General features: G+C 38.5%; 1 protein-coding gene across 4 annotated transcripts in view; it reads left to right on the top strand.

Annotated features, from left to right (window-relative positions):
* The window catches only part of TBCD (tubulin folding cofactor D), a 118558-nt gene that overhangs the window by 69125 nt on the left and 33964 nt on the right, over positions 1-15469 (top strand). For all 4 annotated transcript variants that reach the window (XM_068151384.1, XM_068151387.1, XM_068151386.1 and 1 more), the window contains 6 exons: positions 2270-2350; positions 3090-3163; positions 4090-4207; positions 5595-5655; positions 7063-7085; positions 13969-14000. In XM_068151384.1, the coding sequence (XP_068007485.1) occupies positions 2270-2350; positions 3090-3163; positions 4090-4207; positions 5595-5655; positions 7063-7085; positions 13969-14000 (389 nt within the window). The remainder of the gene's footprint in view (positions 1-2269; positions 2351-3089; positions 3164-4089; positions 4208-5594; positions 5656-7062; positions 7086-13968; positions 14001-15469) is intronic.

The following is a 15469-nucleotide window of genomic DNA, read 5'->3' as shown; positions in this document are numbered from 1 at the left end:
CTGCATGGAAAACTTGTATCATTTACGGTGTAGCAGGGAAAATGGACCTTTCTGATTAGTATGGCTTAAGGTGGTGTAGTTGTTTATGTAGCTGGAAAAGGCTGATTGAGGTTCATATTCGAGATCTAGAATCTTCTGCTGTCCTTTCCCCACCCAGATAAAACAATCCTGGGACACTTTGTACCTAATGCTGCTGTGTGAAAGGAAGCTGTGTAGGTGTGAAGGTTGGTACTGCTGGATTCCTGTGAGCAATAAAAGCTCCAAAAAGATGTGTCAACTTCTGCAGCTGAATTTTAAGTAACAAATTATTATATATTTTTGCAGAGAGGCAGTGTCCTATGATTTATATGACACATATATGTGTGTGTATAAAAAGTTGGTAATGTAGTTTCAAATCGAGTTTTTCACACTGGATGCTCTCTTGAATTTTTTTTGCTGGTGCTCTTTGGAGGATACAGCTCAAATACCGTAATCTATTTCTGAGAATGGGAGGTAGTGGAAACCCATTTTGTATGAACTGTGAGAAATTATGTGCTTCCAGGAGTTCTGTGCTTGGTTGAAGCAGTGTTGAGGAATTCTGAGTGCAGTGAGATAAAAGATTTTTACTAGTAACACCATATCAGGAAGGCTAGATACTCAGCAGGGTACAAAAAATGAGGGCTGTAATTAAAGGTAGTTATACGCTAAAACTGAAAGTGGGATTAGGCTGCAGCCATGGCTGAAGAGATCAGATTTCATTAGCTGGGCAAGAAAGTTCAGATGAAAATGGTTGGAATGAATGGTGAATGCTCAAACTAGGATTCAAAAAGCAGGGGAAGTGTTCATAATGATCTTCTACAACAGGGAAAGGGACCAAAGAGAGTGAATGTCATTATTTCTCTGTTGGCATCAACAACCAGTTAAACCAACTAACCCCTCTCTAGGGTTCACAGTAGCAGTAGATAGTTTTTCTGTACTCTGTATTGGCTTGAATGACTGAGGTCTGGGCTGTGGATTTCAGGATTCCTACTCTTCTGATGCATTACCTAGATATCAGTATGGTAACATGCAGCAGTATTTGTTCTTTGTCTTTGTTTTGCTTCTAATTACACACACATATATATTAGTGGAACACTGTTATGGTTGGGCAGTTAATCAGTCAAAAGATTTGAAAAGGTGAAATTAAGGTAGTCCATGTGTCTTTAATTTCATCCCTTTGTGCATGCCGTTTGGACACAAACACATCTGCTGTTTTTTTCACTTTCTAAGGGAAAACATTTCAGTTTGGTTGACCTTAGCTTTCAATAGTTGATGCTTCTGAAGACTGTAAAGCAAGTGTGGCTGTTAAGTAAAGCAGTTAAGCAGTCTGCCTAGATAATGAATTTTGATGACCCCTACCATCATAGGGCTTGACCTGGCAGCCTTAACTTTTTGTCAGAACTGACTGTTTGTTTATGTTGGACTTTTAAAAAGCACAGATTGAAAATCCATATTCAATTTTAGACAGTTGTATTTATGAAGATGTGGCATATTTCTTCCATAACTTAATTATGCTGTGTGGTGTGGATTACAACAGTAATATTTCTCCAGTCTGAAGTAATTGTTTATGTTGATATCCACATCTAGGTTTTCTACAGTGTAACAATGGGAATTGAATGTTTTGGGTTTTTTTGGCTTTTGTTGCTGTCAAGCTTTTTGTATTAGAATCACAGAATGTTAGGGCCTGGAAGGGACCTTGAAAGATGGAGTCCAACCCCCCTGTCAAAGCAGGATCACCTAGGGCAAACCACACGGGAACCACACAGGCCACAGGTTTTGAACGTCTCCAGAGAAGGAGACTCCACAACCTCTCTGGGCAGCCTGTTCCAGTGCTCTGTCCCCCTCACTGTAAAGAAACTTCTCCTCATCTTGAGGTGGAACCTCCTGTGTTCTAGCTTGTACCCATTGTTCCTTGTCCTGTCACTTGGCAGCACTAAAAAGAGTGTGGCACGTTCATCTTGACACCCACCCCTCAGATATTTATAGACATTGATAAGATCCCTGTGTATGTACAGTAGATTTTATGAAGAACCTTGAAAACTAAAATAGCATTTGTAAAACTGCTTTTTCAATATTTTGTTAAATATTTGAGTTGTTTCACTCAGCTGCATCTCATTTAGGAGAAGACATTTTAGTAATTTTTTTTCCAGTTGCTTTAAAACTGAAGGATTTAAACCTTTGGAGTAGCTTATGTTAAAATGCACACAGATAATGCTTCCATGACCTCTGTCTATGGGCATTTGTTTTTCAGTGTCTATATTGCTGGCTTCCCCGAGTATACACAGCCAATGATTGATCATTTAGTTAACATGAAGATTAACCACTGGGATAGGTGAGTGCATCAAGTCTGCTGTTTGTTCTGCATCTTGTGCTTTCCTGGGTGATTTTTGTACTTTACCCTAGCTTGCAATAGCAATTGACTGAAGGAAACTGGATGAGTAGTAGTTGATGCCATCTACATCTACCTAGCATATTGTCACTTGAAACATGTCTGAATTTTGTCATTTTGCCATGACCTCAATCTCTTAATAGATTAATAAAACACATTTATATGGCGTATAGTGTATGCGAGGGGTAAACACCATCACCATACAATTATCATAATTAAAGTACATTTCAGGCATAGAGATGGTGCTTAGTCATATTCAGTGTTCGTCAAGATTAAAATGTGTACATGTAACCTGAATGAGATTAGATCAGTGCTGATAATAGTTTGCATCATGAGAAATAATAGTAGTTTACTGTAGCATCCCTGCCAATGCATAGAATGAGCCCTCAGGTTTTACCAGCCACCCTTAGATTTTTCTTTGTCTCTTTCAGCAATAACTTCTATTCATATAGCTCAAAGCTAGCTGTAGGCTGTCTGTTTGGTCCATTGTTAAGTTTTGTTGGCTTTTTTTGAGGGTGGGAAGCACAGGATGGACAGAAAATGCTGTGATTCTTGGTATTGCAGGGGTCTTTATTGTGGTCAGGAACATCCTGACATCATTATTTATGAATGCATTGCTTCTGCTAAATTACTAACCCAGACAAATCCTCTTTCTTTTTTTTTTCCTTCTTCACATCCTCAGTGTTATTCGAGAACTTTCAACCAAAGCTCTGCATAACCTCACTCCACAGGCTCCTGAATACATGGCCAGCGTGGGTAGGTCACGAATTTTGTGCGGTGTGCCAAAACAAGCTTTGTAGCTTAGGTAGCAAAAATGTATTAAGAAGATTTAAACATGCACCTTAATGAAAATTTAGATTTCCCCTGCAACTTTACACAGTGTTGGTGACACTAATAGCTTTAGCAGTTTTCAGGTTTTATGCAAGAACAGTAAAATACTGCCAGGTGTTTTTTTGTTGTTTCTTTTGTTTACTGGGAACTGGACTTGAGTTATTTGCCTATCCTGGACCCTTCCAGTTCTGGGATGAATAAATGGGTGTAGCTCTGTTGCAACAATCCAGCCTTTGAATTCCTGGCTTTTGCTTTGTTGATATGGCTTTGATGGTGTCAAGGGTGGGGGGATCTGTTTTGTCTTGTCCAGTCTGACATCTTCAGAAGAATTCCTTTTTGACTGGGGTGTGTGTAATCAGATGCTTCTCAGTGTCAATTCAGGATCCTTTGCTTAGACCACTCACGATTGTGAGGATGTTAGCTGCATTTTAATATGGCTGAAAGACAGCAGCTGACACCCAAGTGAACCTGTAGTTACAGATCTTACCTGGGCTCCCTAGGGTGGATTGGGAAGGTGGCAGTTTACATGGCAGTAGAATTCCATGGAAGTACAAGCCCCATTTGCCTTACTGCTCAGTTGGCCCAGTGCCTAATAGCGAGTATGTTATTTTATTTACTCCAAACAGAGAGGTAGTTGTGAGTACAAAATTTCCTGGTGTAGTTCTCTATGCTTTGTTGGCATTTACTTACATATTTGAAATTTGGGTTTCATATCATGGCCAGGATATATTGGCCTGACTGTCTGGAAATTATTTTCCTGTATTATTTCTAGGCAGACATTTAAAACTGTGATCTGTAACTCTGCTTTGGGGTTTTTGTTTTTTAAAACAAAATTATTTGATCTCTTTCAGTTTTGCCAAGACTCTTGCCTTTATCAGTGGGCACAGATCTGCACACACGCCATGGGGCAATTCTTGCCTGCGCTGAGATCACCCATGCACTCTGTAAACTAGCAGAGGAGAATAATAGGTATAAATGCAAGATTATCTTGACTACAGATTTCCATTTCATGTCTGCTGTATTGAAAGCTTCCTGAATATAATTATGGAAATGTCTATCTTACTAAACTTCTTTTTCTATTGGTCAGTTGTGCCAAGCTTTCATATTTTATTCATTGATGTTATAAACTTAAGTCTAAATTCATCATCAGAAAAGTGAGGTCATTTGCTTGCCCTGCTTGGAGAGTTCAAAGTCATAATTTAGGATAGATTAAATCCCCCATTCACCAGAAAAATGTGGTGTTCCTGGGAAGAAGACAGCAGGTTTTGTCTTCAGTGTTAGAGAAACATCTCCTCAAGCAGCTTATTGAGTTGGACTGATTTAATTGCTGCGGGTGAGTGTTGGTCCAGAGAGAGAGGTATCTACGGGTGTATGTGCACACACACCCCTATTACATGTGGGTGATGTAGCCAGAATAATTGACAGGATTATTTGGAGAAGTCTTTAATGATGTCATTAAAGAAATGAGTAATTTACTTTTTCTTTCTTTCACAAGAACCACATGAAAAATGGTTGAAAATCTGTACTGTAAAAAAATAGAATTTGGAGGTTGTGCTATCAGTAGAATGTTTTACTAGCATGATTTAAATTGAGATGAGTTCCATTTAAGATCAAGGCAGTGGAAAACAAGACTCCAGAGTGTAAACTTCACTGGAAATGAATAGAGTTCTGTAGGAATCATAAGAACAAAGCAGACTTTGGGGATCATTTTCATTCAAAAGTTGCATAATTACTCTCTAATTAACCTTTTTTATTTTACTTCTGAGCACATTTTGATGCAATCATACCAAGATACCTAAAGTGGTGACATCTAACAAATTCTATGTTCTCATTGTTTGTACAAGCTAAATATATTGAGCTCATGTCAAGTAACAGCTATTAAAAGTGTACACTCATTGCTATGGCTTTAATTATTGACAAATAGAAAGAGTATTTGCTGGCAGTGTCTATCAAAAGATTTTGAGTTAGTATTTCCTTTTTTCAAGTATGTTGAAAAGTTAGAGAAGAAAATGCAGACAATTTTTAGTAGTAGGAAGTACTTGAAATTGTAAAAACCACAGAAGTATGGAGTCCAAAAATGCAACTGAGCGAAGAAGGATTACTTGTGATAATAATATTATAGGGTTATAATGATTGCAATGTTATTAGCCAGTTCTTTTAAGAATGAGTTTGCTACATGATAAAGAAAGAACTTATGTTAATATGTTTGCTGGAATCTTTTAAATGTGGCATATTTCTGTTGCATAGAGTTTGGAAATGATTTGCTTTCTGATTGAAAGCACAGTGTATTTGTGGAAGAAAAATTATTATAGCATGGTTAGGAAATCAATCTTAAAAATGTTGTGTACCTTTACAGATCTATAACATATTATTTCAATGAAAAATCATTGGAGGGACTTAAACAAATCCATCAAGAGGTTTGTAGCAAGTGTAAATGTATCTTTTTACCTGCTATGTTGTTATTATTCCTAAAACATTTACAGTTAGGACAGTTGTTCTCCAAGTTCCTCTTCCCCTTGATAAAAGTAAACAATCTCACAAACAGGGATTTGGACACAGACTCCAGACGTGGATAGCTGCATGTCCTTGACTGTGCATCTTAGCCCAGTGTAATTTTTCTGTTCTCTGTTCTATCAGCTTTTTAGCCCCAACACTTATATGCTACACTTCTGCATGGGTTTTGGCTTTGTTTTTCTTTCCCCTCGTGTTTCTTCTCCCTTTATATACCTACACAGTTAGTACCTTGCAGATAGATGTATGGCCATTGCCTTAAAGTGACCATGCTTGAGAGGTCTCCCAGTGAATATGTTCTTTCCTTTTTATTATTTCTCTTTTCTCCATTAGGATTTTATTGCTAAGTCCTTGCATCCATAATTTAGCTGTTTACATGCTTCAAAAGTCATGCTCTGTATTTCAGTCTTGTTCTGCTCATAGCAATTTAAAGTACTTGTACAGACGTTATTTTGCCCAACTTATCCCTTTAATTTTAAGTCATCCCACGTTGTTGGGTTGGTTTCTTTGACTCTTCATCTTGTGGAACAGACAATACTTCACTATTCATACTGCTATATTTTTTTTCTGCAGGATCTGCACTACCTTTAGTTCTAGATCAGGCTTCACCATTTCCCCATTAAGCTTTCAAGCACATAGGTGCTTGCTTAATTTTGTGCATAGGGGAAAGCAGGTTGAAAAGGCATCTTTGCCCTTGTTTAACTTTCTTATGTTGAAAAGCCTGAAGTCTTGATCAGCAGTGTCTGCTCTCTGCTGTAATCTGTTCTTATATTTGATCTGTAAAGCTGGTGTGAACTCTTTCATTTTAAAAATATGGATTTGGGGTTTTTTAATACACAAATGTGGTCATCTCTGAGTTGTGAAGATGGCCTACTGCAGTATTAGCAACGAGATACTGTTTTTTAGTCACATTTGAATTTTTGTTTACTTTTTTCCTGTTTAATGTGTAGCTAACAGTTGTTTTCAGTTTTCAGACAATGTAGCATATCAAAATTTTAAAAGGATGAACCATGGAGGCAAAAGTATTCTGAAAAGCCAAACTAGCTTCCAGGGTATGTGTAGGAGCAGCTAGGACTTGGAAATGAAATGGGTGCTTTATGAATAGGATAAAATTATTTTCTTTAAATGTAGAATTCAAAGGGGGGGGAACAGAAGTTTTAAAAGATTTTTCTGTTGAATATTATTTTTACAATAATCTGAAGTGTTGCTTACAGTATATAGACGTTGCATGGGAGTGGGAAAAATGAAAGCACATCAAGCAAACTCTGCTAAAATTAATCTTGGTTGCTTTTCTTTTTGTTTTCTCCCTTCAGCTTTGCAGTCGTCAGTTGTACAGGTAAGAAAATGGATTTTCCTATTGGGAACTATCAGTTAGAAGTAATGAAGTAGTAGGATCCTGGGTTTTTTGGTTTGCACAAGATAGTTACTCCTACTGTAGGGTAGACTACCTGTCTCTCCTGGTTCATCAGAAGGCAAGCGCATGCATTCTTTTGGCTTTGCCTGCCTATTACAGAGGCTGGTGTTGGTTTGTAATGGTTGTGGTGCTTAGAGAGTACGACTCACAGGCATGTTAGATTAATGGGAAAGTGGTAAGTACTGGTCTCAGTATTGTGACAGAGGCAGTTGAAGAAAGGGAAGAATGTTAAAGAGAACCTGCTCAGTAATCCATGGCTGCAGCAGTGTGTAATGAATTTCTTTCCCATTATTCACCTGTACTGCAGTATGTGTATGGTTCAGACAGGTCTATAGAAATGACCTCTAACTAATAAGTTAATGAGTCCACTATTTATTTATTTTTGAAAAGGAGCTTCTGTCTAAATTCCAGAATTACTTTCTTCATCCTGTGTAACGAGTAGGCCAAGAGTACTACAAAAGGTTCGATGCCAAAGAAAAAGTGTAAATGAGGTTTCACTGAGTTGCTTTGTGTTTCCTATTTATTGAAGCTTCCAGGAAATAAAGGAAGTTTGCCTAAGTAACTGTTAAGTAAATGTGAATTGAAACTGGTATGTGACTTCAGAGTCTGTTCCTAAATTTAAGGAGAGCAGACCATAATTAATGACTTGTATTCCCTAATGATTGTATATACAGATGGGGATTTTTTTTCTGCTTTAACTGCCAAATTCATTGAGCTTTTGGACAGTTTAGGTCAGTTCTTTGCACATGACATTACTAAACCAAATAGACTTTATTGGTTTGTTGTCTAATGGTTAATTATAGTTTCAAGAATTTTTATCTAAGTTTTTGTATCCTGAAACATTCTGAGAAAATGTTAAAATGTATTTCTTCAGAATTTATTTCTTGAGGGTTGTACATACTGATGAGAAACTTCCTCTCCAAAGTTAGCTTGCACTGGCAGATGGTTTTAATGCTGATACTGTATATTAGTGTCTTTGTGGGTGGCTGTCTTGGCTCCCATAAATTCTTTAATGTCAGGGTGGAGCTTGGGTGTAATTTGTTTTTGTCATAATGTGCACTTCTTGCACTTAATGGTATTTATAAGATGCCTACAGAAATGTTTTCATTCTAGATAAGACTTCTAATTCAACTCCAAGCAAAACTGCTTCACAGCTGTTTACTCTCTTCCTTAGGCTGAGGCAGAGATGTCTGCTATAATCCATATTTTAAAATATTGTTATGCATGTAGTATTTTAAAATAGGACAAGAAAAATAAACTAGGTTATAAAAACAAACCAGCAATTTGAGTATTGCTGGGCAAGCATTTAGCGGAACAAGCCAAACTTGTTTCGTGATGAGTAATTATTGTGCGTAATATTCCAAAGATTTCCATTTGAGAAATTGCTACTGGGAATTTTCAGTGTAACAGCATCTCCTAGGAATGTTGAAAACCTGTCTGTTTTATCTGTGTTCCTAGTTTTTATATTGCATTAACAAAAAGCATCAGGCCACGTATCTCAAGTGTTTATTAGGTATTTTGCGCACCGAACATCGATCAAGGTCTTTGCAGGAAGTGAGAAAAGGATCTAAAGTAGAAAAAGTGCTGTGATTTATTTGGTTGGTTTCAAAGATATCATTTATAAATTGTAAGCTGGAAAATGGGTCCTGACTGAGTTTCTTAATTGCTTAATGCTTAGTATTCCATTGAATCTGTAAGTATTTCGCCTCGATAAAGCCAAAGTGCTGTAGTAAAGACCCTCGTATAACTAACCAGCTTACTTCATTCAGCAGCTCTCGTAATGTCTCCAGTCTGCTTTTGAGTGATAGCCATGAACTATCCTTCAGACAGGAGACAGTCCAAATTGAATTATACTGCCTGGTCTCTCAGTTTGGAGCACAGCTGAAGCAATCAAAGGTGTTTATGTTAATTGTAGAAGATCCTGTCCTCTACCGTATGAACATTTGTTCACAAATGCAAGTATCTTTGTGTCTTCCTGGAGAAATCCTTTTCTGGATTTACCATAGTCTTCTGAAAAGGGAGAAAGCAAGTCCAGGCACATCAGTACCTACTTCCTTCCATGAGTCCTGATTCTGACACATTTGATACACTAGTTTGTCTTGAGGAGCTGGTTGGTTTAAGTGTTTGCATGAGCACTTCCAGTTGAGTATTGCGCAGTGAGCCTGCTTTTCTCTATTCAATGGGCACTAGTTACAGCAAGTCATATGCAAACCATCCCACTTAAATAGGGTGTTTGTTGTGTCTGTTTTCATCTCTGTGGGTTACAGAGTTATAAAAATTGAGCTGCATTTTATTATCTTTAAACATTAGTTTATATTTAAGAAACTAAGACAAAAACTTGTGGCATCTGTCTTACTTGGAATAGGAAGGCAATCTGACAGTTTAAACACAGTGTTAATGGTCAGTTTGATTAAGCTTCTACTGAACCAGCATGGCTAGTATGTGGGGTTTTGTAGGAGATATATTTCTGTAGTACATCTAAGGCCTTGTCCTACTTCTCAATAAGAAAAGTTCTCAAGAAAAAAAGTATTTTCAGTAGTAGTTCTGTTCAGATTCTTTAAAAGTGCATCATCTGATAGAAGGTTCTTGATGAACATTCAGTTGAAGAGATGTTTTTATCTTCCTTTTTGTAGTCAGTCTGATAGTGTAGAGCTATCATACTAGTGTAGAGCTATCATACTAGTGTAGAGCTATCATACTAGTGTAGAGCTAACACAGAGTTGGGTAACAGAATAGTTCGGGGACGGATGCGGAAGTGTTGCAGATAGATGTGCTGGGCTTATTCCAGGTAGTTGCACTGCACTTCTGTATTTCAGCAAGTGTTCTTTTTGTTGGGCCTCCAGGGTTCCCATCAGAGCTGGCTATGACAGGATGCACAGTGTTTGGTAGCGACTCCCACACTGGGTGATTCAGCCAGTGCAATGTGCTGCATGCTGAGTTTTACTCTGATCTCATTCTTGTAACATACGGATCGACTGGCTGTGTATATTACACTGTCAGCTGTGTGAGATGAGCAATTTTAGGTTTTTTGAATAGCAGTCAGTGTAAGCTGGACCTGCATCTTCAGACTTCAAGCTTTTCCAAAAGAGTGAGGTAGCCTGTGGGTGTTGACAGGTGCTAGGCAAAAGAGAAACTTGTCTCATTTAAAAAAACCTTTAAGGTTGCAACTAATCTTGATGGTTTCAGGGCAAATATGTTTCTTGGCAGTCATCTTCGTAGAAGAGGTTTTTAGAGATATTAACTTAATCAGCAAATAATTCCAGCCTTGCAACAAAGCTCATCTTAACAGTTCTTCCAAGTTTAAATTATTTTTTTGCTCTAAGAGGTTGTGCCATATTATGTTATGAAGAGTTAGAAGATTAAATTATTTTGCTACTAACTGAAGTCACTGAGAAAGCTCCTACTTCCATAGAGCCAGGATTGCACGTGTAGTCTTCTGGTGTTAAGATACAATATAAAACATGTATGGTCAGCATATCAATTTGCAGTAACTTAAAAACAAGTGATTGTCATCTTGGTGTAGTTCATTCTCTGCATCTTCAAGGGATGATCATAAGAACTTCATTAAATGCACAGTGTGCTCATCTGTTCTCGGAGGTATCTCTTTCCTCCTATGTGTGGCTTGTGATAAATCCATTTGGGACTTCCAATGCCCACCAGGTGTACAATTTGGAGCTCTCAAGGTAGCTCAGTTCTCTTTGGGATGAAGAGTTCCCATGGAAAACAGTTGGTTACTATTCATATGGAGATGTTCAGCAGGTGTTCTTAGCTTCCTGGAAGATGAAGATTTGCAAGTGAATCTCTTCAGCTATTCCAGTAATTTGAACTTCAGATCCAGATGTTTATGAAGGCGTAGGTGCTATCCAATTCTAAACAGCTTCAGTCAATATTTATTTTTATAATCTTAAAGATTGATTCTGAACTTCTCAAGAAAAGCCGGTTTTAAATAATAATAAAAATAATAATCAATGGGAGCACTTTGGAAGTTCTACAGGTACTGAAGTCAGCACTGTAATTGGTTCTGATTCAGGCCTATGTGATTTTAGCATACGAATGTTCTTAGGTCAGTAGTTTCCATTTATCAGTTCTACATGGGATTATGCATGTTTTTATTACATTTTCCACGAGTAAATTGTAACTCATCCTAAGATGTTTCCAGGAGAGAAGCATTGCTGTGGAACTACACATAGGAAGGAATGTTTAGGAGCTCATGGGGCCTGGGCACCGCATCAGTCAACTTACAAATTGAATTAATAATTAAACCTTGAAACAAGTACATGTAATAATGTGATGCAATTGTGGCTGTGTCTTTGGAAGAAAAGAGAGAGAATACTGACTGTACAGCAGAATTCAAAATCTCTGGATTAAGTAGATCCATATCTTTTTAATTCAGTGAAATCCTGCAGAGCGAGATAAAGTTAATAGAAAGAAGCACACACGTCGTGTTTGACTGACTGACTGGGGAGAGATCTAGGATGGTTATTGAATTTTCAGTTCTTAAAACTGAAACGTGCATGAGCTGTGGCAGGGGGAGAAATTTTAGATACAGTGATGGCCCTACCATGATGTCTTGGCAAGAAATAACTTGACCTGTATTGCAGAGGACACATGGTACCGCAGTGCCCTCACAGGCAGCTTCCATTGTAGTGTCTGCGTTACGCGGAAATGTTACCATGCAAATCACTGCCACCGTTCTTCATTTTTCAACAGGGAGAGCAATCCTCAGTCAAGCTTTAAACTCAGAAATTAAATTGAGTTGATGTAATGCCAAAGGAAGGGATAGCTGTCAAATTATTAACATAAGAGTAGCTTTAAGTGGCCTGACTTCCTTATTGGCATGTGAAGAAGTAGAGAAGAGCAGCCTTTATGACTCAGTTCTCGCTTTGTAGTTGGAACAGAAGTCCGTATCTCAGTCCTTGCATCAGCAGACTCTGTTGCACACCAAACAAATATAAAAGATCGTTATTTTATGCTCATTTGCAGCAGGACAACAGACAAAAGCAAAGGAATGGGTAAAGACAAAATGAGGGGGAAAGAAATGCTGAAGAGGAAGCAAGCCTTTGCCACATTCTTCTTCTGGTTTTGCCACTATCTTGACTCCTTGCATCGCTTCTCTTTATTCTGATTTAAATTTTTCAGAAGCTGGGCAGCAGACAACATGGCAGATGCAGGGAGGTGGGGTAGATAATACAAAGACCTTATCAGCATGGGGAAGTGGAATCTGTGCTTGTTTCATACAATGATAAACTTGAGCTGTGGATTATAACATTGAGCTTAATATATTGATTGTCAAAAGCAAAAGTTTCCCAATTTACAGAAGTGCTGATCTAAGGCAAATGAGAATATTGTGGATCTGGCATTTCTGTGTTACCTGAAAAACCAAAGGAACTGTTGAGCAGTCAGAAACTCCAATGCATGTTACAGGAGGCACCTACTTGTACAGAATGGAAAAACTTGTTTAAAATGTTTAGGCTTTTGAAGCTCGTATAAAAGAATAAATTGGAGAACAAAGTTCTAAGAGTTGTTTGGGTTGCTAAGTTTGCCTTCTGAGCATAGCTAGTAATTTTATTGTGGGGAGGCAAGAGGAGAGGAGGGAAGAAAAGGTTTAAAAAAAAAAACAAAACAAAACCAAGCAAATAAACATAAAAGCCTTTGTTGTTCCTCCCCTTGCTGAGAGTTTCTGCCAGAGCATGGCCATGCAAACAGGTGATTAAGGGTTTGGCATACCTCAGGGAGGAAATACTCCAGCAGAAGTGAAGGCAGACAAGAATAAGGAGTTGAGGGAGGAAATATCCAAAGGAAGGGCAGGGGTCAAAGGTTCATAAAATGGAAAAATTAAGCCACAGAAAGTGACGCTGAGCAGAACACCCCAAGCAATGCTCGTGGCACCTTAGGCATACCCATGTCACCAGCAGACATTGCTCAGCAGGATGAGGAGATGTCTCTGCCTGGAGACATGAGAGGCTGAAGAACTGAAATGGGCCCTGCCATTTCAGGAAGCTTCTTCCTCTCCCCACTTTCTGCCCAGTTCAGACTTTCTCCTCCTAGTGCTGTCAGTAACCAGGTTAATGTTCAGGCAGTATAACTAGGTTGGATAACCCTGAGGTTTAAGCCAGTGAGACCATCCATGTGTAACACACACTTACTTCAGGAAGGATGTGAATCATCTTGAGCCAGTTGTTTCTCTCTCATTTCTGACACACTAGAAATTTTTACCCTCTCACTTGTGGTGATGAATGCAAAATTACCTGGGATGGGGCTTCAGCAGTGAAAAAGGAGATGGTGAGAGAATGGGGGCAAACTTTGCCTGGAAGGTAAACCAGTTAACTTTTGTGAAAGCAGGAACTGGTGAGTGAAGTTTCTATTTAAGTTCCAGAGACGAAGATTTTGTTTAAAAATGGGTTGTAATTGCTTTTCAGTTGTGGAAGACAGAAGCTCATAGAGACTGTATGATTGAAAAGTCATGTGGCAAATACCACAGGTTTGGAATGCTTTTCAAGCAAGTGAAAAGAAAAGCAGAATGTACTTGACAGTCTTTTATTATTCACATTTAAAAAACAGACTGGGGCTGTGTTATGGGAAGAAAAACAGTTAAATATTCGGGAAGGTTTGATATAAATCATGCTGAAGTGGAGACAGCAGTTGATTTGAAAAGAAGTGTTTTGGAGTTGGTCAAGTACAAGACTTACAGGTATTTTGTGATCTGCTTTCATTCTGAAATAGTTTTGAGGGGTTTTGTCTCATCAGGCAAAGCACTCTTCTTGTGGCAGGTTCTTCTCTAAGGACTCTTGTTTTTGCTTTGCAGGGGCTTGGGTGGAGAGTTGATGAGACCAGCTGGTGAGTATCACAGCTGTGGTGTGAAAGCAGAATGTGTGCAATAATGAATTCTTCTGTTTGCTTTTTTCCAGTTTGCTTTGTGTTGAATAATGCATAAATGAAGTTTGCACAGTAATGACAAAAGTACAAAGCTTGGAGGCCAATCTGAGTGCAGGTACACCGAGCTTTGGTTGCCAGCACAGTTGTGAATGACCCTTGGGTTTATGTCATGCATTCTCTGCTTCCATTGTTGCACACAGTAAACTTTCTTCAGGGCTAAATTGGCTTCCTTTATTGATTTGGATTCCTCTCCAGAAGAGTTATGATCTGTCCATTCAGGCAGATGCCATCATGTAACTGATTTTATCATAATATTTGCGTGTGCAAAGTGAAGAAGAAAGACCATAGGAGAATTGTCATATCACAGCAGAGATGATGGGAAGTTCCCATTGATTTTGAAGACTGTTACACAGAGAATCAGTGTTTAAAGGAAGGGCTTTGCAGAAAAAATAATCCATCCAGGTAGCCTGGGTGGATAAAGAAATTACACCAACTTGAGTTTCCAGCTCATGAGTTAAGAGAAGTGCTACATAGCAGATGCCAGCTTTGAAGATGGCTTGCCCATCCAAACTTAGTGGGGAAAGGGGTTTCAATACCAAGATGGAAGAGTGATCAAATAGAAGGGGTGAAGGGGACAAGTGGATTTCTGCAGTCTTTGAATGAGTTTGCAGTCTGGGATCTGATGTTGCAGGCTGAAAGAAAAGGTAGGTTGTTGTAGTATGGTTTAGCTTTTAATCAGGGCAGTATTTCATCATTTTGGAGAAGTACAAATGACAGTATATTGGCATGATACAGCTGTGTAGGTGGAATAAGAGAAGAATTGAAAATGTTCCACAGATTGCTTGCATGTCTAATGAAGATGATGGTCTGAACCACAATAGAGCATGAAGAAGGGTAGAGAACTAAGGAGGAACCCTCCTTAGAGACTTGGGTTTAGTCACATAGTACTTTGTCTGTGAATAAATATTAGAACAAAGGAGCTGACATACAATATTGAATGGAATTACAGCACAGGGAGCCTGATTGTGTGACATGACCATAGTGAGAACTGAATTCAGGAGTAGATTTGGAACCCACTAAGTTGATTATAAATGAAGATGATGATGAACTGTGTATGGGGCCTGGAGTAAGATTCAAAGATTAAGTTGTGGGAGGAGAGGAAAACAAAAAGGTGGCATTATACAGTAGCCTGTTCTGTTCTTTCCTTCCTTTCCACCAGCCCTCCACCAACTCAAAAGCAGTTAGATAGTGAGTATGAATTTATACCCATCTGCTGTATTGGAACTCATCACCAGGAGGTTAATGATACTGTATTCCCCAAGTGCTGAGTTTTCATTTGAGCAATGCAGTCAATCTATTGTACAGTGAAAGCTTGCAGGGTTTAGTGTGTTAATCTCTACTCCCCAAAACAGCCTTGAAGCTGCTGTTCT

The sequence above is a fragment of the Melanerpes formicivorus genome, unplaced genomic scaffold (genome assembly GCF_026170545.1).
Source record: "Melanerpes formicivorus ecotype bairdi unplaced genomic scaffold, bMelFor1.0.p_v2 SCAF_21, whole genome shotgun sequence".
Taxonomy (NCBI): Eukaryota; Metazoa; Chordata; class Aves; order Piciformes; family Picidae; genus Melanerpes; species Melanerpes formicivorus.
This window is presented reverse-complemented; position numbering and strand designations above follow the sequence as displayed.